Source organism: Pterocles gutturalis, unplaced genomic scaffold (assembly GCF_000699245.1).
Source record: "Pterocles gutturalis isolate BGI_N339 unplaced genomic scaffold, ASM69924v1 scaffold36978, whole genome shotgun sequence".
NCBI lineage: Eukaryota > Metazoa > Chordata > Aves > Pterocliformes > Pteroclidae > Pterocles > Pterocles gutturalis.
The window spans coordinates 16,301-41,930 of NW_010119303.1; the positions used below are offsets into that span (position 1 = coordinate 16,301).

The following is a 25,630-nucleotide window of genomic DNA, read 5'->3' on the forward strand; positions in this document are numbered from 1 at the left end:
GGTTGTGCCAGTAAATACTACTGAAGAACTGTAAAAAAAGAAAAAAAAAGGTACTGAGTTATTTTGACCCCTGATCATTTCCCCAACTGTATCATTCAGTCCCACAGACAGATGTGCTGAAACAACTGAGGGGGGAGTGCAAGGACAGCAATGGGCTGTGGGGATTACTATCTTGGTGCTGCAAATTGCAGAAATATTTGCTGAAGTATAGTTTAAAAAAAGGTACAGTTTGTTCCTGTTGACAATGCAGAATACAATCCAAGATACTTACTCAAGCAAAGAGCACAACATGCTACAGCTACTGGGCACATCTGTAACTGTTTTCATTCTTTCGAGATTAAACTATGGCATTAAGTTTTCAGAGGAAATAAACAACACTAACAATTTTATTGTTGATTTTAAATTGATTATTTTAAGTTTATTTTACTGTTTTATACAGCTGATCTGATTGACTGGGGAGCACAAACATACAAAGAACCCACAATATTGTACATGCCTTGCTTTATTAACAATATTTACTTTGATAGGATTCAATTTTCTAACTTTCCTTGTCACTTCCAGCAACAAATCCTTACTTCAAAATAGGAAAGTCACAATACGTAACATTTCTGACATTGATATCCTGTTACTTCGTAATACTAGGACTTGCAGAATATTCTGTAAGAATTCTCAGGAACGTAGGCAGAAATAGCAGGAAAGTATATAGAAACGCGATCAGTACTATGAACTTACAGTGGGAAAACAATGTAACAGAAAAGGGTGAGATCATGTCTATCCTGTTTCCCCATACACCTTTACAAGGCAGCAAAGGAAAGAAAAGTTCCAGCAGTCTATGAATCACAACACATTCTTATATTTTATATATATATATCACTCTCTACAACTACCTAAAAGGAGGTTGTAGTGAGGTGGGTGCTGGCCTCTTCTCTAAAGTAACAAGTGATAGGACAAGAGGAAATGGCCTCAAGTTACACCAGGGAAGGTTTAGGCTGGATATTAGGAAAAACTTCTTTGCTGGAAGAGTGATCAGCCATTGGAACAGGCTGCCCAGGGAAGTGGTGGAGTCACCATCCCCGGAGGTGTTCAAGAAACGTGTAGATACAGATACATGGTTTAGTGAGTTAGGTGGTGCTGGGTTGGACTTGATGATCCCTGAGGTCTTTTCCAACCTTAATGATTCTATGATTCTATGATTTTGGTAGCTCAAAACCCAGTTAACGTCATATGCCAAACTGTGACTAACTTCATGAAAATAAACCAGTATCACAATCAACTTAGTAAATGCACTGCTGATTGCTAGATAGCTAGCCAACGGGATGCTGGTTTTGCTTTGCCTTCACATGTACCTCCAAAACACCTGGAGGATCAAGTGCCTTAGATCCACGGACAGGGAAGTCTAACTGGGACCAGTATCGAAATTAGCCTTCCTTAGGATTTTTAAAAATTATTTAAAAAGAAAGAATTCCACACTAATGAAAAAATATCTGAATCAGAAGCACATACATGTTGGGAAAAAAAATTAGGATTTTTAGGTCAAAACAGGGAGGAACTTGGGAGCAGAAGCAGGACCTGCACTACAAAACAGGTACAAATTTAGCATATAAAATGGCAACAAAAACATACAGTACAGTTTGGCATTGCATATGCAAAGAACATGACAATGAAGCAAAAAAGGTAACACTTCTTCCTTTTTATTGCTTTATCTAATAATTTAAAAGTTATACCTCAGTACTCCAAAAATATTAACTAAAGAATTCTCAGCAAAGAGGAAAAACTATACAGAGTAAACCAGTCCATGTTACATGAAAGCTACACACACATAAGATAGCAACAAGATGTCTAAGGGGAAAGGTCAAAGTGACTCCACTCTACAGGTAAGTCTGGAGTTGAAATTAGAAAAAGAATCAAAAGTGTTATCTGTACACATAACAACTATATTCCTGGATAGAATTTGGAAAGGAAATTTTTAGATATAATATGTGAAAAGCTTTCCTACTAGAGAGAGATCAAATTGGCTACACCAAAGTAGTGCTTCCAAGTGAAAACTGTAGTAGATTAGAAGGGAGATAAAATTTTCCTTTCCTCTTTAATTCATTTCACTCTCTGTATTCCAAAATGAAAGTTAAAAAAATGAGCAAAGATAGGAATTAAAAGTGAAAAGACTGTAACAATATTCAGTAGCACTTCTATGTATTTCACTCTGATATTGAATGCTTGGGAGTAAAACTGAAGCTGAAAAAACGATAAAAACTATTTCCAGAGTTTAAACATGCAGTTCACAGAAATTCAGATTCCATCGAGGTCATTTTTTCCGCTGCCTTTTTTTTTTTCTTGCTGTTGGTAATCCTGTGTCCTACCGGGTATGCAAGCCAGAGCTGTACTTTTAGTTTTGCTGAATAAACGGGCAGTAAGCACTGACAAAGAGAAAAACCAACACTTACTACCTTAAACTTTCCATATTGTCTATCCAGATCACAGGAAGAGGAAGGGGAATGCACCTGCATGGAAAGTTTCCTTTGTCTCTGAAGGCAAGGACAAGCTGAGCTTGCATAAGTCAGTCAGGGATCCTCTTTGGAAAGCTTTTTTTCCAGCTGGATTTCATCACTTCAACAGCTGTTGTGTGTAAAATGCCTGATTTTCCTTTTTGTTGCTTGCAGATTGCTTTCTGATGGGAACAAGTTCAACTTCCTCTTGCTCCCATTCTATTTTTAAGGGAAGAAGAGACTCTTTTTGAGCATAGCATCAAAGCATTCCACTGGGAATACAGCCACTCTTTGGCCTATGTCTGGCGCTTTTTTTAAATCAGAATCTGACAATTTGTCTTCCTCTACAGACAGAGATTATGAAGACAAAAAGGAAGAGCCTGTGTATCTCCTAGTATTCTTAACCTCCTCATTAGGCTTTTCTTTCCTTCTTCTTATGGGAACTCGGTGGAAGAACAGGATATTTCAGAGAACAAACAGTCTGCAGTTTCAGTCACTTGCTTTCTGGTCTTGAAAGTAAAAAAGAAAAAAAAGTTTCCCACCCCCAAAATTAGCTCCTCAAAGAGCTTGGAAACTTTATCAAATGAGTAGCCTGAGGTTTATGCACTAGCTAAAACAGGGATGCACAGTCCCCTTGCTCAATGCTGTGCATTGCTCATTCACATCATAACCTTAAATTCACCCTTCAGCAACTGCAGAGTGAATAATACTGATATTCTTAGCCTGAGCTCTGCCTTAGACTTGATACAAAGCAAATAAAAATTAGGAGTACCTAACAGATATGATATCGCGATGCTTATTTCTAAGCAGTACTTAATCCCCGCAGTGAGGCCCAGCGAGATGGTTAGTCTCCGTCTACGCAGTGTTGTAAGGATTAGAACATCAGAGAGCATCAGAACACCTGCAGGCTGGCAAGGACGGTACACTGCGGTAGCCCAGCAGGCAGCTCTAACCAGAGAGCTCTGTTTAAACTCTGAACCTGGGCAGCTGAAAAGCAAGAGGTGCTTGACTCACAGGATCTGAATGAGAACAAACAGGGAATGTAATTTTGTCTACTGGCTGCTTCAGTCAGCTGGTCAACTGAGGCATGAATTTGCCAAGTACTGAGCTATCTGACTTCCTGGTAAACTATTAATAGTCTGATGGATGTCAGATAGCATCTACTTTACTTTTAGTCAGCTTTGACTGCTGCGTTAAGCAATAAACCAGCCTAATGATTTCAGTGTGCCCAGGGTTTGTTTAGATTACAGCTTTTGTAGCTTGACTCCTCTCTGCATAGTTTCTGGATTCCAAAACAGGCTGGGCAGCATGCACGAACCTATTTAGTCTTGCCAAGGTAGTACTGATCTATTGTGCTAGACAGAACTTAGGGAACTTGAAAGACAGAAATATCTTGTGTTTTCATAGGTGAAAAGAAGTGAACGAGTATCTTCAAAATCAGATTAATACTGAGCAGGATGCTTTGGACTGCAATTTCAGGTGCAAGAATATAAAATCCTTGTTTTAGGCACTAACACAATCTTCAGGTATGGCCCTTTGGGGACAAAAAAAAATACTGAAATTTCTCCCCTTTTTATGCTCCTCCCTACCAAAAACTAAACTGTCCTGGCTGTTACAAGAAAAAAAGACATATTATACCTCTTTGCTCCCCCTCCCCAATCATAAACTCCATACTGAAATGATTTTTACCCAACTCCTGCCTTACAAGAGAAAGCAAGTCTAAGTGTCCCACATCTATTCTTCTGCAAAATTCCTAGCTTCTAGTCTCAGCCTCAATCTGCTGCTCCATCCTCTCCAAGTTTTTCTTCTTATAGCCATTGGCTGACTCATAACTCATGCAAACTCCAAGATTAACTTTATCTGAATCTTGTAACATTTGATCACTGCTCACATATTTCTGAAGACTTCTGATGAAAATCAACATGACTTTTCAGTCTGCTTTAAGCGTGGAAAGCTGAGCAACAAAGACAACAAAGCTATCTATACAGGCAATGACTCACGCACTATCATGTGTGATGTTTAGAATGTATGCTTTTTTTTTTGTAATTAAGAAAGTTAAAATCTGGCTCCTGAAGAAGCTACTGACACTTAACCTAAGAACACCTCACTACTCATCATAGATATTTAATGTTCTGGAAATAACAAAGGCAAGCTTTTCCCCAACTTCCCTTTGGTTTAGTTATTTGTGGAAGAGGAGCTATTGGTTTTAATTCAAGGTACACTATCAACGTCTTCAAACAAACAAGATGACAAAAGAGGTGTTTCTTTTGACTTTGCGAAGACAGGAAGAAAAATGAACAGAAGGCACTTTGCATGAAAAGGCTTTATGAATTAAAGCGAACAGATAAACTACTGGTCAACCTAAAAAAATTCCTAAATTTGTAACTGTATGACCCCAATACTGTATATAAACTATAGCAAACCAGGATAACCTTTGTACAAAGGATACCTTTACCCAGATACATCTCACATTTCTGTCAACTATATTTTAAATCCCTCATGCAAAAAAATCAGAGTTGCTCTTCACAACAGCGTTAAATCCACAACTGATCACTTCAGTTTATTTCATGTTTCACCTCATGCACTCTGAGGATTTTTCAGGTTTTAGTTTGCAGTGTAAAAAAATTGACTTGTTTTGATGATAACCTTTAAAATTACTCTCTGAAGAAACAACTTATCAATTGTCAACACAGTAAGCAATAAAGTAATGCAACACTTAAGTCCTGTTACCATAACATACATCCACATCTTTAATATGAAGTACAGAATTCAAATCCTTCTTATTCATTGAGCCACGAAATTAATCAGAGGGCTGGAGCACCTCCCCTATGAGGACAGGCTGAGAGAGCTGGGGTTGTTCAGCCTGGAGAAGGCTCCGAGGAGACTTAATAGCAGCCTTCCAGTACCTGAAGGGTCCTACAGGAGAGATGGGGAGGCACTCCTTATCAGGGAGTGTAGTGACAGGACAAGGGGTAACGGGTATAAGCTGAAAGAGGGTAGATTTAGACTAGACATTAGGAAGAAATTTTTCACTGTGAGGGTGGTGAGACACTGGAACAGGTTGCCCAGAGAAGTTGTGGATGCCCCATCCCTGGAGATGTTCAAGGCCAGGCTGGATGAGGCTTTGAGCAACCTGGTCTAGTGGAGGGTGTCCCTGCCCATGGCAGGGGGGTGGGAACTCAATGATCTTTAAGGTCCCTTCCAGCCCAAACCATTCTATGATTCTATGATTTATTTTTTTAATCACACTGTATTATGCGATTAAAATCATTACATAAAATCATGCTTTCCAATGACAATAATGAACATTATTCAGACAGAGCAGGCCTGTTAACAGAGGAAGGCCTACTGGGATAACTCACTGATTGGTCCTTCAGTTTAACCACATGCTCATTTCAACTGAATTTCTAGTCTCCCTGTAAAGAACTATTTTAAGGAAGCAAGTGAGATGTTTTTCAAATTATAGCATGTGTCACAAAAACCCTTAAAACCGAGAAGTTATTTTAATTGTAGAAGAAGTTATATGGCAATCTCTTTTTTTGCTGTCAAGGACAAACTCATAGAAAATAATGTTTATCTATTAAAATTTAAGTATTTTATATTATGCATTACCTTCTACTTCAAGTACTTTAAAAGAACCAAAATTATATGGAAAAGACATAAGTATATACTCAGTATAATCCCCCATTGCTCTGTGCTGCCCAGTGCAGCATAAAAATAATTCTTTAACAGAATTTTCAGGTACTACAGGTGTGCTTAACCCTTATGCTCTAATAGTTATTAATGGAAGAAGCATCAAGTGGCTAGCACTTACTACTGTTGAACATTTTCTTCTTTCAAACAGCTTTTAAACAAATGAAATTACTTCGGGATTTATTTTAATTGAAGATTCAATTGGACTATACATTTCTATGCAGTTTCCATAGCAACATTCATTTCAAACTAAAGAAGCCGCTTCTCTATTACTCATTATTACTAAAATTCAATTTCATGTCTCCGTTGGAACTAAACAACATTAAAAGAGGCCTTGGGAAGAATCCATCTAGCACAACTAATTAGTTTTGAAAATGGCTTTTTAAAACCCACCTAATATAAATTTCACCCACGTTGAAGCCTTAAAAAGCAACAATTTTGCCACTGAAATGAACAATGGCCAAAAGGCATACAGCTATCTTCCTGTGGTCTGAACAAAAGAAAGATAGGTGCTGTAAAATAATGGTTTTTAGAGAGTTCACAGCCCCTTTCTGCCATAAAGTCATGAAACGCCAGCACAAATAGTAAGACTATAATAATTAATCTTTAAAGATGCATCTGCCTAACATTTATTACCGTTCTGATCTTGGCAGTCCACTTATAAGGGACACGACAATAGCACAGACCAAAATATACACTTAATCTGAAAAAGAATAAATAGGTCACAGGAGGGAGGTTCTCTTTATGCATAATTTTTGTATCACTGTCTCGCTCAACATTAATGCTAATATTCCTCAAAGGCATACAACACTTCTACCTAATTGCAGTCTCCTTATTTTTGCTTGAGCAATGATGAAGATAGAGAAAATAAATATTTAAATTACAATCTGTACACTATTTATTAACCTGTTTTGGTCAATTCCAGCATGTACATGATTTTAAATACATATCAGAGATCCGCTCACTGAGGAAGAACATTATATCATACAAAACAAAAAAAAAAGAGCTATTTTAAAGATATATACTAAACTATTTTAAGCCAAGGAAAAAAAAATAATAAAAAGAAGTTTTTAAACCAGCAAAAGCTAAGGCAGCAACAGCAAAAGCCATGGATTTCTCACGGTAACTACAAGACAGAAATTATACCTCTTGGATCTAAGCCAATAACTTAATGGCAATGCAATGCCATGCCACACAAGCAAATTAAGTATTATCTTCATTCCCACGCCTCACATGCACTATCTACATGCCCTCATTCAGGTCCCAAGAGCTTACACGGGTGAAATTTCATCAAGACGACAGAAAAATGCCTCACAGAACTGCAAAGAACAGATGAACTGACTTGCCTCAGAGATAATTCTCCTGCCTTCTTCTGCTGATAACATTACTAAAATATGCTTGTGAGAAAGAAAAGAAAAACATTTTACATTAAAATAAAAGGATGACTATTAGATGAAGTTTAATTAAGTTGGCAGATGAGTCTTTCTATAAAGTAACCCTGAAAATATCATTGGCAAATTTGCATTTGGCCACATATTGCCTAGAATAAGATGAAATTGTTTGATGTCATCCTGACATCCCATTACTAAGAAATTAAGGATAATGTAGATTCTATATTGATGAATGCCCACATTCATACCCCACATATAATTTAGAACCTGATTACCCTGGCTTATTACAAAACAAAAATTCTACAGTTTCACTTAGTAATGTGTTATTTTGGCCTAGATGATGGCAGCTTGCCCACTGCTAAGTTTGTAGTTTTTGACTGACAGACATAAGAACAAGCTTCTGAATGATTTTATTGACTGCATATCACACAATCTCATTACTGTTACAGGGAACCATTAATGCTTGCCTACTTTCTTCCAACTCTAGACCCACAACTCTATAGTTATTTTGTCATTTCTCATCATGGGAGCATATGTGCATTCTTGCTTGGAAAATTATCAAGGCTTTCTGTGAGAAAAACATTAGTATTTTATTCAGGCAAACATTCTGTATTTTCCTTATTAAATAAAGTAGATGAGACTTAAAATAACAACATACCATAGTGTAATTGTGAGCCACCTTGTGCAAGTCAGTGCAACCCTGTGCATCAGCAAAAGATCGGATTCCAAGGCAATTGGATGGGTGAAGCTGCTTCATCAGGAATTTACAGCAAGCTTCTACAACCTGAGAGAGCTGGAGAAGGCAAGCTGTAGACAACAGGCACTCAATATTATCTTCTTTCAATTCAAGGCGACCTAATAACATTGAAAAGTAGATTGTATAATTTTGCTCTTATAATTTGTTGAATTCCCTAAAACCCAGATGAAATAGCATTATTTACAGATTATATGACAGAATACAAGGCTTAGCAAACGTAACTGTCAGCAACAGATAACCAGCTTTTCAAAATTAGTACCTATAATGATGTAAGGAAAGGGAATCCTAATAAGATTCCCTTTTTCTCAGTCATGATACATTTAAGCCATTCACATAATTTGTTAACTAACACAACACAGTATTATCAGAGAAACTATATTCTACCACGTTGCCTCAGGTAACAGATGATGATGATTTCTTTTTACTTATTTATAAGGAATTAAATAGTGTGAATAATAATTTCTAAAGAGCATCTAGCAATGGAATATATAATGCTCACAGGAGGACAACTCATTAAATGAAATTCCCATTTTCATTCTAATTACCTGTATATGCATATTGAACAAGAGCCCACAATGCATTTGGCTCCACACCTTCCATCTTGATTTCTTCCTGTCTTGCTTCCCTTACGTCATTAGTGAACATTGCCGCAAAGTAGTCCGAAACGGAGGAGAGAACCAATCTGAGTACATTGTGCAGGAGAAAAGGAGAGCACCAAAGAGAGGAAAAGAAAAAAACCTTGGTCAACCTGATGTCTGTTATTTTATGATTCATTACTTTGCCCTTTGAAGAAACTCTGTACTGAGAAAAACATTTTAAAATTGACAAACTGCTCCATGCTCTAGTTCCCCTCTATGAATAATGAAGTAGTTACTGAATCTACATTTGCTGCTGAAGTAAATGAATTACCCTTTCAAAGCTCAATAACTTTTAATGGTCAATATAGAAACAACCCACAAAAACACAAAAAATGGAAATGGGATATAAATATACATTATGGAAATAAAAAAACCTGACTTGACTTCCATTTATATTCTGCCAGTTACCGTTTTAAATGTGAAAGAATGACTTACTAGTCCTTTTCAGGGTGCTTTAAAATGCTTTTACTGTTAGTGCACACATGCGTTCATTTACTAATGCTAATAACAGAACTAGGCACAGTAAATATGGAGATGGTACAGACAAAATGATCTCTTGTGTGTATGTATGTAGCCTTGTGTTAACAACTCTTGCATCTTTTTAGATACTAAGTAAACATGTTACTGTGCAACTGACATTTCTTTGGATTACTGAGAGTAAAACACTGAGTATATATAACAATGCCACTCCACAAAATGTGCAAGAATTTTGATGTCTCGGTATGTGTTCACAGGACTAGGGTGAAAGAGAAAGGAAATCATGTGGAGGAAGAATATTCAACCCATAGTTCTGTTGTATGAAAGCTACCATAACAATTCATAAGGGCTGCTGGTCTCTTCCCTAAGAGACCTCCAGGAACAGCCTTGTGGTTTGGATGAATTTTTGTGCTGCAGCAGTTCACTGGTGACTTGCTCACAGGGAATTCAAATATAAATACACTTGCATATGTACTGAGCTATACAAACAGCAAGCCCAGGAATCAAGCCTACTGCAAATACACTACACAGGCCATCTGCATACATTCAATGAATCTAATGTTTCACAAAATGTCAGTTTATTCTCTGATGAATCATTTAGTGGCTTGTTAAGATGACAGAGGTCAGGAACCACAAACCAGAGTAAAATTAATTGAAAAGGTGAACATCAGTGTTTAGGAGTAAGTCTAAATATGTATTAATGGAGAGGATTTGAAGATATGTACACAAAGTCATGAACTACAAAGAACTCGTAGTTAATTAACTGCAAAACAATAAATTGTTGACTAATTTAAACTACTTTTTTCTTGCTAATTTTCTGACCATTGACCATTTCATTAGGCCTACAGCAGGGCAATCCATTTTTTCTAGTTGCCGAGGTGAGAGAGTGACAGTGTTGTGTTAAGAGTGTATAGGGAAAAGATTAATTTTAACATCTTGTATGAAGTAAAGTTTTGTAATGAGAAATAAGGTTCTGTTCTTCAAAAGAATACATCATTCTTGAAATATGAGATGTATTCTCTGCCTGACTTGCTGAGAAAAATTAGAACATTCAAGGTAGTGCCCAGGCATCACTTTGAGGCATTTTAACCTCAGGTTTTATGACACCTGCAGTTGAATGAAAATACTGCCTCCTAGAGATCTGTAGTTTAGTTAAGGAGTACATTCATCTAAGCATCAAGGGAGAGTTTCTGCAACTGCTTTTGATGCTACAATGAGATTACAATATCAGATTTCTATGTATAAAATAGAGGTTCTCACTGGAAGAGAAAGTATGTAGATGGACAGAGTTGAACAACCCAAATATCTCTGCAGGTCCAATTCAGAATTTTAAAAAAAGGCAAAACAAACAAAATATTCACCTCTGGCAATACTGACTTGAACTTCTACACAGAGCAGAGCTTGAAAAAGAAAGGTGTCTGCGATGGGAAACAGAACCTAAAACCTAATCTTAACACAGTTTGGGTTTTGGTTTTTTAACTTTTTCTTTTCTTCCTCCAACAGTGCAACGGGTTTAGTTAGTTGCACTATTATTTAGACAATGACTGGATCTATCTTAGCAAGAACTGTTGAAGAAATGCCAAATAATAATCTGAGGCTCCAGAAAATAACTTTCTACCAGCTGTTTGATATCAGCAAATTTCTCCCTGTAATATCCAGTCTCAAAGTCCTCCAGAAGAAATTATTAGAAATTTAAAATGCAATCCATTTACTATATTTGGAAACTTATGTTCGGAATCTTGAGAAGGTATACATGCTTCACAGTGTTAAGTGCTTTCCAGAGAGTGACTTGCATATGCCAAAACAAGATGTGCAGCCCAGGAGTAGATTAATCCAAGTAACATGCCAAAGTATAAATTATACCGATAATAATTTTGTAATAATTTCAGCTGAGAAGGATGTTTACAATGAAAGTCTTAGAAGAAGTATCCACACTTTTCTCTTAATTCAACAAATTTAGAAAAAAAGTTCTTTCAAAGAAAGGGGATTAAAGATACAGTGACAATGCATCAAGGTGACACTGAGCTAGCATGAAAGAAAACAAACGCAAACTTCCAGCCAAATGGCCTTTTCTTGTCCTGTGTTTTTCCCACTAGTCAATAAAAAACAATTACTATTTTACTCATGCCATTTAACACCCCCTTGTTCATTGATCTTTTAATGTCATAGCTAGGAACTGATTGTTCTTTCAACCTTTTTCTGAATTGTCTAAAATGAAACTGCATTCCTACATACAGATTATATTAAAGTATTAGCTGCTTCACATTGTATAACTGAAAAATCCACAGAAGACTTTCCCCATCATATTTGTCCTTCTTGCTAAAAAATCTGATATTAAAAACTTAATTAAATTTAACTAAAAGTCTGGCAAAATTTCTTTATAGAACTGTAGGCTAAAGGGAGTGGAATATAATGCATTTTTTCCTTCTGGAGAACTGTCCCCTTTCCTACCTGCTTCTTGATCTCCTAAATAGGTTCTTACCTTTAATTTCAGCATGGAATGAGAAGATAAATATTCTTAGAATAACAGAGAATGCCATATTCAGAAAAATCATGACACTCTTATTTGTAGTAGACTAATAGCCTGAATTATTTGAATAGATACAAACCACAATGCTTCAAAATTTTACAGTCATTACCAGTGCCTATTACTATTCCAGACACCAAACTCACTGCTCTTTTCTCTAAAAACATGCATCATACACCTCAGAACATTCAAGTGTTATTGAAACTGAAAACTGAGAATTAAGAAAAAAAGACAGGAACTATCAAAAATATCGGGTTCAAAACAAAAAATCCAAAAACTCCTCTCTATATATGAGCATGATTAATAATAATGAAAAATTTATTTTCTTACAAATTCTATGTGACCACACATTAAGAAAACCCCTTTTATATTTCTTAAGAAAAAAAGGGGAAAAAAAAGCTGTCCAGTTTAAGTGAACTTTCTATTTTCTTACACATCTTAGCATGCCAATGCATTAAGCTAATATCTACTTAATACATCTTTTGTTGCTTATTAAGATAAAATAATCACTAGTGTTCTGAAATCACTGAATGCTCCAGCCTGCAGTCAATACTAAAGAAGTCAGAACTTGGATGCAGGCAGCAAAAAAATCCCACAGATTTTTTTTCTTAGAGGCTCCTCCAAGTACATAGAGCCAGTCTTCTTACTGAGTTTCTATAAAATTCTGAACCAAATTTAAGATTTCCATCTTTATCTTTCCCAGTAAAGAAAAGTTCAGTTTTCAGTGAAGTACTTTGAATGGACTGAGATGAAAACTGTAGTTATTGCTTTGTTTCTCTGTGAAAACAAAGCAGTAAGAGAAAGAACTTACTGTACAAAAGGCAAAGCTTCTAAGTTGTTCCAACATTATAAAGTGAACTAAGGACAATTATAAGCCTCCCACCTCCTGCTACAACCACGAGGTACGCTTCTTTGGCCGTAACTTTCATGCATATTTAAAACACAATATACCAACTGCAGCAAAATGTTTCTCCTGCTGAGAAGACCAGAGCAAATAACAGGTGGTAACATATGCCTCATGCACTACAGAGATAGATACCATAGCAGAAACTGGAGGAGCAAAGTCAGTTCTCTAAATGAGAAACAGACATGAACCACATTAAAGAACTTTTTAGTATATAAAATGTTGTCTTTATCTTGTTGTAAAAAACAAAAACAAAAACAAAACAACTTCCAGTCCTTACAAGATATTCGCAGCTGTCCTCTGCACCCTTTCTACAGTTTTTAACTATTACATAAACCATACCCCAGAACTGTATACTGCAAAGGTGCTACCTTGGCCACATTAGGAAGTAAAATCATTTCCTTATTATAATAACAATTTTTCCTGTTCACAGCACTACAAACCTCTTTGACTTCTAAATTACTTCAGCAAGTGCAAATCCACTATGGGTCTGTGCATTCCCTGTTTTCATCTGATTCACTCTTTCAACAGGGACGATGAAGTTCTGCAACTAATTTGAACAAACTGAAGACTGATCTTAAGCAACTCTGTGGCCACAGGAAGAGCCAAATCATCTGGCTCACCCTACTGTCTCCCCAAAAATGATTCATCATCATCCGTAGCTACGTGGCTCTAAGTGTTTACAAAGGAATTCAGATCAGGGGTTGGGTGGAGAGCAGGACCACCCATTTTAGCAGTAACTGCAGCAAGATACGCTTAAATCAACTTGGAAAAATCAGGGACAGTCTTGACTGTTTCAAAATGGAGTTTCATAAAATGAAGTCTCAGAGAGCAATAGCAAGTTATAGTATAACTGCCTCCCTGCTCCTCAAGTCAGTTCCCATCCCCATGCTGTCATTCCCTCAGTTGTGTCAACACAACAGTGTGGATATCTCAATAAAAGCAGAGATCTGGCTTTTTAAGAAAAATACCAAACCTAAAAGGGCAACCTCTTCCCACTTTTTTATTAGTATTACAGTATTAAGTTGTAGTTTCACTGTGGGGGTAGGAATGAGGAACGGAAAACAAGAATGCTTTAGGCTGCTATGTCTGTTGTAGACCTAATCTTACGAAACCACAGCTTAACTATACCTAGGTTCCTATTTGAGCTATTAATATTGTGCACTAAATACTGTTACATGCTTCAGTTATTCATACTTCTGTTTCACAATCTTTGATATTTTCCTAGCATGCCATATGATCTGTTAAGTACACAGATGACCGGGTAACATTTGATTTAATTCAGCCCTCTAAAACTTACTGTCAGTGTTCAGTAGTCTATCAAAGGACACGTCTTACTATGGAGCAAAAAACTTTATGTGGACAGAAGACTGTCTTTATTGCTAATTGTGACTCCAACAACTTTATTGTTAATACAAAGAAAAAATTAAGACTTTTTTTACATCATTCTGTGGTACAGAAACCACTACTGATAATATTCTGAGGGTGCATTTGGGACTTCTGGGGTTTTTATGTTGTTATGGAAATATCTTACTATATGTTTGAAGACAAAAAGTAGAATGTGAAAACATCACAATTATTTTTGATGCTGTATTGCATACAACAGACAGAAACTAACTTTTCGTTTCCAAATAAATGTTAAAAAACATAAGCATGTTTAAAGTATTCTAAAGCGTTCAGGATGTTCTGATCTTTTTTAAACAAAACACAGGATATACTTTGAAGGTGCATTTGTAAACGAATATGAAGTTACTTCAAATTATAATAAACTTACCTGTGAGCTGGAATCCTACGATCACCAGCAACTAACACCACATCACATAGCTGTTTGTGTCTCAGATAATTCTCCATCTTTTTAAAAGTCTGTTCAGCGTGGTTGAGAGCCTGAAAAAATTCATCTGAGGTACAGGGCTCCATAGTTTGAGAAGATGATAAGGTATGACTGCTGTTGGAGGTTCTGTTGAAGACAGTAACAGAAATCTTAGTTTACACAAAATTAAGGTGCAGCAATTCTATTTAAAATTGATACACAGGATTTAATATATATACCCTTGCTATTTTATTTCTCTTCATATTCATACTTTCTCTCTTCCTCTAAACCTAAGTGAAAAAGGTATGGTCATTTAAGGTTGTACTCTTCAACTAACAGACAAAGATCAATCCAGTAATCATACCTATAACATCAGCAGATGGTTAAGGAAGATCAGACATCTACCAAGACCCTGCAAACTGAAAAAGCAATGGGAGGATGCGATAAGGAATCAAACCTCTCCCTGACACATATAGCCTAAGGTGGCTAGAACAAACCTCAGGATATATGGAGCCAGTAAAAGAGGGAGGGCATGCAGGGGAAAAAAAAAGAACCAACTGTCAAGAAACACATCAATATAAGACCATTCCTACTGCATGAGGTCTTATGTGTGTTAAGAGAGATCTAGCACAGCAGAAGCCAACAGAGGGGAAAAGCAAGGGTGGATGGGGAGAAAAAAATATTCCTGTCCATACACACCGCAGCTTGGGAGAAAAGAGGAACAGAGAAAATGTAAAAGGAATGCATGGGCCTAGGACATAAAGGAGATGAATCCTAATTATATACACTGAGGGAAGCACCTTCTCTTGTCCACAGTTCTTTAACTGACTACTACTTACTTTTCCACAATGCAGGCAATTCATAACATACTCTGGAACTACCATAATATTTGGATGGACATGAATTCACAAGATCTGCATCCAGACTTCTGCTTTCACAAAGATGTCATGAACTCAGGCAGCACACTCAGGGCTAATTAGTTCAGTCCTTAGCCCAGGAGGTTAACTTCAAGACAGAGCTCCTCGAAATCAAAGACTAAATTTTCATCAGAAAATGTTCTGTAAACTTTATGTTTGTTTGTTTGGGTTTGTTTTTTTTTTTTTTTTTCTTCCCTGCATGTGCCCAGATAGCTAAAAAGGCCAAGCAATATGGCACTTAATGCAAACCTAAGTCTAGTAATGGATCAGAAATGAGATATCTGCCCACCTATTTCTCTTGGAGAACTTTATCTTAAATGTGCTCTCTGAAGCTGTGGTTAGCCATTTATTTAAGCTGCGTCAACTGCCTCTCACCCCTGTGAGTCACTTGTTCTGCTCCGCCACTGGCCCTCTGACAAGCTGGAACAAGTATCCTTTGCGGACATATGGGAAACTGAATCAAGGAACTCATGTATGTGAAAAATATAGCTGTGTAACCATAAAAAACATTATGTTGGCAAAACTGGGTGGCATTCTCACAGTGAATGAGCAAGAAATACTCAAGGAAAACAACTCTTAACCCAGCAACCCTGCAAAAGAAAGGGAAGCGAGAAGAACAGGGTGCTGTTCAACATGAAAATGGTTAGGAAATTCTTCTTTCCTATAACAATTTATCACATCCTCAATTAGCTTGATACAGGTTGGTTTGTTTCTTTTTTTTTTTTGGTTGAACCATATTTTAACCCAGATTCCTCAAATCAACCCCAGTAATAATGATTTTGAAAAATTACATGATATCAGGGATTTGATTTTCATTATAACCTCACACAGAGTTATGCTGATAGAACTGAAAAAGCAACAAACTAGTACGGAGAAGGAAAAAACTTTCTTAAGCCAGCACTTTGCTGGACCACACCCTCACTAGAGCGATGGCCAGCCCCAAAACTGCACACATGGACATTCTGCACATAAATCAGTGGTAGTCACCACTCTTGTTCAATAAGGAAAAATAATTGCAGTAGTGTCTGTTTTCCATTAGCCAACTAAACCACAAGGACACAACAGGGCCAAGCTTTGTTATTCCCCTCACCTGAAGAACTTCAACCCTATACCTTGTCCTCTAGCCATGTCCTTACAAACCATTTTCCATAAGGAAGGAAAAGGAGAAGGAAAGAAAGATTTTCAGTGGTCCATAAAGAGAACATGAAAGACACAGTCTAATAGTTGAGGAACTTGCAAAAAAGGAAAGATATAGATTCAAGCGCTATTTATGCTTGTTACCCAATGACTAGTTATGAAAAGTTCAAATCTCCCTCCTTCCCCAAACTGTTTCACAAATCTGTTTGCCAGTTCCCATGGCCACAGCCATGACAGCTTGGGAGAATATACAAGCAAGGAAAGAACAGAGGAAGGGAAGAACCTGCTTTTCTCTCTCCCAGCAGTCATTCTGAAAGGTCTTCCAAAATTCCTGGCCTACATCCCTTCCACCTAGAGAAAGGGAACTTGGGTATCTAACTCTGACCCGTGAATCACATGCTCAGAGCAAACACCCAGCTGTGCGGTCCTGCAGGCCTGAGTATCAAGGCAGCTCTGCTCCTTTTGGGATTTCGCTCTTGACCCAGATTTATGTTTCAGTATGAATTTCCCTCCCATAGGCTAGAGGTATTGCTACTTCTGTATGCCTCACACATCCTACTAAGAAAATTACATTAAAGACTGAGATCAGGGTATCCAAGAATCCTTTTTGCATATTCCTTTAAGATTGTGTTTTTAACACATTAAGTAGAAATATTATTACAAGTATCTTAGAACATTAGTCAGTAGTGTTTTCTTTTTATATTCTTAAACTTCAGTGACACTTTTCTTGGCCTGTCTTTTCTTTCCCCATTTATGTAAAAAAGATCCTATCTAGCACTGACTAATTTTTGTTAAGTATGGTACAATTTTAGGATGATTGTAAAAATATAAACTACTCTAAGGACAAGGTCTTTCCCATGCGAGCTATACATTTTACTACCCTGGTGACAGACATTCATATACTGAAGATGCCAGCTTTCCTCAAGTTCTCCAATAAACAACTGATGTAAGAGTATGCCTTTTGAAATAAAACTTATGCATAAGCCATGCTACACAATCATTCATTTTTTAAGGATTTTATTTCTTCAGGTAAGATGTTTGGAATAAGGAGCTCTGCCCAATAAAACAGTCCATTGCAAAGCAATGAAGCAATTAACTGGGCTAGTAAAGTGGTGATAAATGAGTTTCAAAAGTAAAAGCACATATGATGATGATGACGACTGGAGAGCTGAATTCACCCCTCTCCTGCTGTTGTTTTAGGCTTCACTGTTGTAGCTTTGTAGCTTAAACAAAGCCACAGCACAGTTTTCAATATAAAACCAAACCAAAGCATATACACACCTTCTTTCCTCCCACTTTTACTAAGCTCTCTCAAAAGAGAGGCCTCAGTGTTTTTCAAATTTTATGGGGGAGAAGCACAATCTCGTCCTGTTAGCAGGATTTGTTATTTTAATTATTGTAAAGCATTGCGATTAATTTAAAGGAGAAGTTACAATGGTTATTTTATAGAAATCAAACATATTACTTAACAACTTATGAATTCCAGTAAGTACTATGCTTGGCTATAACAAAGGTTGCAAAACATCTTTTTCAAGCATTTTATTTTATGCATTTTAAATTATTTTCAGGAAGACATTTTTTAGATTAAATGTCTCCATGTTTGTCTTTGAAACAGAAATGAAGCATATGCATTTCAAACTATTCATTTTGGAACAGAGAGAAGAACAAAATCTTAAATTTGAAATTAATTTTAAAATATTTTTTTCTGAAAAATTGTGTAAAACTCTGTCTGAAAAAATTATGTCTGTAAATTATCCATAAATTCACCTGTATTTAAAACTGTTCTATTGTCACAATCAGTTCATCCAATTCAGCTGTAACCTCATCCATACTTCTACAAAAGGTTAACTTCTCTGCAACATAATATGAAATCCTATGAATCTGCGAAAGTGTAGTTTTACTGCAAGATAAGAGTGACATGGTTAGATCAAGGGCATGCAGTACACATGCTGACCTTATATGTAAATACCACCTTGTTTCTCCTAACCTTTCGCAGCAAGTAACAGCTTATTTCCTTGCATTAAAATAGTCACATTTCTTTTGCTAGAAGCAACAAAGGAGCTTGGCAGCATTACAACAGGATTTCTATCTGCAAAATCCTGATGGAGAAAATACCCCAAATATGCTGCTACTATGTCTTCTCAACTGGGCTAGTTCACAGAATCAACAAATGAATTCTGTTTTTCAAAATGATGTCTGTGCTCTGTCTCCTTTTCCCACTCCATCCACCACCTCAAGTCTAGCTCTCTCCTCTCCCCTCAACTCTGTAAGGCATTGCCTCACTAAGCAAGAAACAGCAAGTAATGTGACTAACAGGAAGCTGTGCTGCACAGCCAGCTTTGCAACAGATGAATTCTGCTCTTTTTCAGTGAAGGCAGTAAGCTGGGTTTCTCTGCATCAACTAGCTCCCATTTGCGAGGAGTGATATTATCTTTTGAGACTTCTGCCTAACATCACATGACGACGAAAATGGCCCATGGGTTTTAAAGCTACTGGGGAGACGGCAGAGGTGATGCAGAACACAACTTCATAAATTTGGTCCCTTCAGGAAACCAAACTTAAAAGCAAGTACTCAATCTATGCAACTGAAATTTGCAGGCAGCACTGTACACCAACCCAAATGGCTTTCATTCAAATGAAACAACAATAGCCAGAAGTATAATCTTGCAATCAAAAGACACAGGTTCAAGCAAACACAAATGTATCTGCATTAGCCTTAATCTAATTGACATGAGTAATAACAAGGAAGAGAAGCTGGAGCGCAGACTCCAGTGTTACCTATGGTAGCCTGACAAAGACACGTATACACAGCCTGCTAAGACAATACTACTGCATATTTACTTGTTCCTGATTTTGATAAGAAATAATGTAGGCATTTTTCATTGCAGCTAGACCTTTGATTATAGCACTGATGTTTCCCATCTGAATCCAAGACTTCTAAGACATGTCTTAGATTTAGTACAAGGAATTTGCATATCCACAGAAATGTCACCAGTAACATGCATGCTATCTGGAAAGCATAACTACTTAGACTACCTCATGATACATCTATTTACGCTGCTCTGTGATCAAGAAGCGCAGTAGTACAAAAACATACCTGACCAAGCTTTAATGTAGTCAAAGCATGTGACAATCACTGCAAAAATATGATTGTCTTGCACGGAAGACCATTCCATTCAATAAATAGCTGGAATCCCCTGTGGCTTTGCAAAGTCCATGCTGAAGCCTCATTACCTTATCTTCATTACACTATCTACTGTTCAAGATTACTAGATTAAAACTGCCTCATATATGCTATATAATTGTGCTGCACTAACTCTTTTCAAATGTGCATAGACATAACCCAAGTGAGGATGTAATAGGCACAGAGGAAAATGAAAGAATTTTAGCAGTACCATGGAAGAAAAGAAACAAGAAGGCTAGAGAATTTCCCCTGTAAAATGACCTGTCTTTCAACAACTAAGTTTCTTAATTTTGTCTAATTCATACATATATCTAGCAAAAAATGCTCTTTTAAAAGTTTTTCAGTTAATTTCACATATCATATTATATTATCATGCCACAATTAGGAAATCTATCAACTGTCTTTATTTGACAGTTTGCATTATTTTGAGATAGGAGATATACAGAAATATACAGCACAATTGGAGGCCCTAAAGAACTTAAAGAGTCTCAAAGGTTAGTGAGACTGAGGTGAGAGAAACAACATATCAAAGGTCTCTGTAGATTGAAAACTGTTGAGGGGGGCAGACTTAGGATGGAAGTTACAATGCAAGTAACACCAAGAACGTTCATACAGAGCAACATTGCAGAATAGCTACCATCCGGTACTTTCAGACCTTGTCCTAAAATCAGTTACGGATGTCTTACTAAACTGCTCAAGGTTCGGACACAACTGCTGAATTCTGAAATATTGCTTGTATTGCTTGTATGTTCAAATATAAATATGCATTTTATATTCTATTTGAATACATTTCCATACTTAAATCTACAGTAAAGTAATTCCAATATTTTAATGCACGCCTGGGTGAAATGAACTAGATACAATGCTCTGCATACTAGGTATGCTCTAGGTATTTTTAGCTTGTTATCCACTGTGCCTTCAAGGTCTGTGAACTTCTACTAAGGCACCCACAAAAAGTTAAGAAAAACCAATCTATTGCTAATAGGCTTAAATTTGCTATACAAGAATGTGCACAGCTGTTGGAAAATTTTAAAAAGTGTACAAACCCAAAATGATGACCATTGCCTCAGGAATGTAGGAAAGTTAACAAACAGCAGCAATAGAGGAAATATAAGAGACAAAAACCATCAAAAGAATTCAAAGCTCACTGGCTCACTAAACAATAATTCAAGCTCATCTAGTTACAAACAACACAGAGGAGTATGATGTGAACAGCATTATAGCCCACTAGCTCTGATCCCTGAATCTGAACGATCTGTTTGTATCTCAGATGCAGCCTTTGTCAAAGATCTCATACTAAACTTAAGAATTTGCTTTTCCCTTATGCCACCAAGCTCCATACTGATCACAAATGAATTCTACAGCAGCTCTCCTCTAAATGAATCACATAACGATCTAAAGCTTTCATAATGTCAAAGACCTAATCTAAATACTTTTCTACCCTGTGCTATATGACATGGCAAAGAGGAAGGATGGCTAACACACAGAAAGCAGTAAAGCTGCTTCTGTCACTTCATGCTTTTAGGGCTTGTAACTGGGCAGTAAGTTACAGAGGAGCAAAGAAGTAAGGTAACTCCGTATCTTCTACAAAAAGTTTTTAAAAGGATTTTTTCATATACGCAACTTGTTTCTAACAGAGGTAAGAGAGTTTTCATATGGGGAAAAAATTCCTTTGAAAACTACATAGATGAAGGCACCGGGTTTGTGTTATTCTTTCCTCAAGTCAACAGATAAGCTATATTTTAGACTAAAAAAGACCATTTAATTAAGTTCTTAACATTAGAAAAATTTCAGCTGTTAGACAAACTTATGTAGACTGCCCAACAGCTTACAGAGGAATAAAGGGAGTTTTTTACTTTAAAGATGGTTTAAGTACAGTCTCCCCATGAGAAGAGAGATACAGATAACAATACAAAGAAGTTCTTCTATTACCATTTGTTACATACTAAATTGTACTAACACTGAACTCAAGACTTATCTAAAATATTTATTTTAAAGCATGAAAGTAAAACACTAGTGAGAATTACGAGACAATAAAGGAAATACAAATAACTCTAGATGCTAGATGGTTGAACACATAATTAAAAAGATACTTCAAATCTACTAAGTTCAAATCCTACATGCATTTCTTGTATTTTACAACTCTGCCTGCAAAACAAACAAACCAACCACCCCCAATGCTATACAGGCTTCTCACACCCTCTAAATAAGTATCTGCAGCTCTTCAGTTCTACAAAGTTACAAATTAGTTTTGTCATATCTAAATTCTCCTACGATTAAGAACACATTTGCAGTAATTTCAGTCTACACATTTATCTCTTAAAATTACATGTTTTTTTCTACACCGCTTGCCTTGCTATGGTGAGGATGTCCTCTGGGGTAATGCTGTACATAAAAAAATTCAAATCACAAATAGATGTTGCTGAAATGGAAGGTGGTATCACACCTGTATCATGTATTTTACCCAGCAATACAGCTATTTTAAAAAAGCATACCTGAGTATCACTTAAAATAAGACCTCTTCAGAGATATGTTAGTTATAGCTATATAGTTGTTGCAGCACAATAAGAACGCTGTTATGAAGCATTGGTAGGCAGGATTTCTTTTCCCTGTAATTCAAGTACTTTTGCCATTCAGTGATAAAAGCAAATACACTGTGCTGACTCATGAGCATTTTTACCCTCCCTCCTTTCCTTCAATCTTTAAGGGTTATGTAAACCATAGTTAGTGTTTATATTATGGACTACTTCACCTTTGCACTAAATGAATTCTTCTAGGGAATGCAAAACACTTTTTAGTGTTATAACTAGATTGATCTCTCCTTAATAGGCTTTATTGTGTACCCTTTTAGTCATACTTTCTAAAATGCCACATCATCGCAAAGTTATCTTAAAAGTGAGAAAGCAAACATAGTAAAATTTATTTGAAATGTTATGTGAACTATTATGCACTACAAAACAGGAAAAATACTTGCAGTGAAGAACGGATGACTTATACAGTGAAAGGATATAAAATAATTAAACTGATACTTAATAAGAAAGATTAGTCTAATTTACAACAGCTGGTAAAAACCTTTTGTGTAAGAACAAATTTTACAGTTTCATCTTTAGTAACGATATGTAAGAGAACACCAAAACATCTTTATTTATAGACACAATGAAATAACCTGTTTCTTTTTAAGCTAGATAACAGCTTAAGACACCTGGACAGACAACTGCAGTCACTTTAAAGCACTAATTGGATGGCTTTCAATAGATTAAATATTTTTTTCCTTCAAGTTGCATATGCAGAAGAAAAAAAAAAATCTGTTTTATAGTCTAAGTATTTTTTTACAGTTTTATCTCCCTCATCTATAGAAACATGTGCAAACATCAGAAAAGAGTCACAAGAAACTTAGATTTTAATAGTTTTTTCCTAACTGGCATGGGACTAATTTTCAGCACAACTAAACAAACAGCATCACTTTAAAATAATTTAGAAAGCATCCTGTAACATTACCATGTAATGGACATTACCTTGCTCATAGCAGCATGTACTTGGTATACTATTTAAAACACAAGTGACTGCACCCACATTTGCGCTTTATTTATTCACATTGACTGAAGTTGCCTTTTAAAAAGGTCCTCATAAACACACAGAACCCTGATTATAAATAATTTTCTATTTCTCATGCACAGCAGCTGCTAGGTTTCTAAAGCATTTTAATCTAGACTAAAGGTTAGCCTATATATGCATACTATCTCTAAAGATGAAATGAAAACACATTTCTCACAATAGGAAAGTAATAATTAACCTGCAGGAACTGCTGTCCGATTCATTTTCTTCTTCACTTGCTCTATCATCTGTTTCTTGTCTGTCAAGCCAACGTGCACCTTCACAATCTTCTGCTGAGAATTCAAATGCAGGGATTTCTGATGTGGATGCCATTGGCCAAAGAGGTGAATTCTGGAAATTCTGTTGGCTGGACCTTCTGTAACCAACTGATGTTAAAGGTAGGTTACCTGATTCTAAGAACTTAGTGCCAGCAGTTGTTACATTTTGTCCTCTATTCCAGAAGTCTCCCTGGTGGTTTTCAATTGCAGAATTAGGGGCTGATGCCTGATGACCAAACCACCTCCATTTGATTTTTAAAATCTGCTTCACGTCAAACTCTTTACGAGAACCAGACATCCTTAGTGAAAGCCAGTGATCGTCTAGGCAACAGGGTAAGAAGCAGCACACATAAAAGAAGATTTGTGCACCCAACCAAGACAAGAGAAACACATGCTCTGCCCGTCTGTGGCAAGCAGATTTTCTACAGAAGGGGGGGAGAAAGCATTGCATTCACATAAAAAAGGCTTCTTTAACGGTATGTCACTTGAATATAAACAAAAGGCAATAGACATGAAAAATCTTGAGATAAAAAGTGGTGAAACAATCAACTCAATCAAGAAAAAAGCTGATCGCTTTACCCTAAAAGCTCCAAGGCTGTTTCTGTTGCTCTCCTCTGACTATTAGCTTTCAAAAACACCAAACAGTATTCATTAAAGTCCTTTCAAGAGCTGAATACCACCCCCTTTTCTTAAACCACAAATGAGAGAGAAGCAGTTCCTGCACTGCATCTTAGAATTCTGTTAACTCTTGCTACTGCAGTGGGGAAAAAAACTGCAAAAAGCCAATTAAATTCTTCCTGCACTGCTAAATAATAAGTTTACAGGAAAGATTTAAAACCAATCCAAAGATAACTGGTTATGCTGGGGAGAAACTGAATGGTAAATAATTTTTGTTCCCACTACAGGACATGCACTAACTTAAAAAGGACAAGAACAGCCTGGAAGGCTCAAGGGACCAGTACTGGTTATAGAGTCTTTCAACTTGATGTGCTTTGATTCAAATCTAGGTCTGCAGTAACTGAAAATTTTTATCTGACATGAGCTAATGTTTTCCATTCACTTACACACTGCTAAAAACGAAACAAAAAAAAAAGCTAGCTGGTCACTATCCAAGAGCCAGAAACACTGCCTGCAAAACAGACAACAAAAGATGATTTCTCAAAAGGCTTCTTTCAAATCATATACAATCAGCTGTTCCAGATCAGGTTAAAAGTACTGTGATGAAACAGTGAAAAAGAGCAATGCATACTTTTGACAGAATTCCCTCTAGACAGGTCATTTATGTAATGTATTAAAATATCCAACAAAAGGTTTTAATTGAATGAGGAAGAGAAAGCCAACAGAACAAAATACACAACGACCAGTTTACATGTCCTATGCAAAACAGCCTATTTCCTCTATGACATATGGAGCTAGTTAGGTATAAAATGCTGAGACTCATTCCTATCACATGCAAATAGTAATAACAATTTTTGAACAACAAAGCAGTACTGGATTTTATCAGACCCTGATAAACAGATCTACATTTTCAGTCTTCAGAGTTCAGTTAGTCTGTTCAACTCTCCAGGATACATATGCAACAAATTTTTAAGAGCAGCTTCTTTTCTACCTACGATTTTCAACAAAAATTAAAACCACTACCTCTTAGATGAACATTATGCACTACAAAATATGTGATCCGGTAATTAGGACATCTCCAGCGTTCTTTAAAACAGGTTATATGCAGAGTCCATATGAAAACTTAAACAGTGCGTAATTTTACCACCCAAAAAACAAATGCTCTGTTTCATGCTCAATGCCAGGACTAGAAAGCTCACTCATCATTGCTCAGGACAGAGTT

The 25,630-nt window shown here is 36.5% G+C and overlaps 1 protein-coding gene across 3 annotated transcripts in view; it reads right to left on the reverse strand.

Moving 5' to 3' along the window:
- Positions 1–24,170, reverse strand: part of KLHL5 (kelch-like family member 5) — a 39,228-nt gene extending 15,058 nt beyond the window's left edge. Inside the window, exons 1-5 of one of the 3 annotated variants that reach the window (XM_010076538.1) lie at positions 23,712–23,845; positions 17,018–17,020; positions 14,645–14,827; positions 8,870–9,006; positions 8,226–8,422 (exon numbers count right to left, since the gene is read on the reverse strand). In XM_010076538.1, the coding sequence (XP_010074840.1) occupies positions 8,226–8,422; positions 8,870–9,006; positions 14,645–14,827; positions 17,018–17,020; positions 23,712–23,845 (654 nt within the window). Of the gene's footprint in view, positions 1–8,225; positions 8,423–8,869; positions 9,007–14,644; positions 14,828–17,017; positions 17,021–23,711 lie in introns of all 3 variants that reach the window. The other 2 variants (XM_010076539.1, XM_010076540.1) reach the window with 2 other exon arrangements.
- Between the last annotated feature and the right edge of the window lie 1,460 nt (positions 24,171–25,630).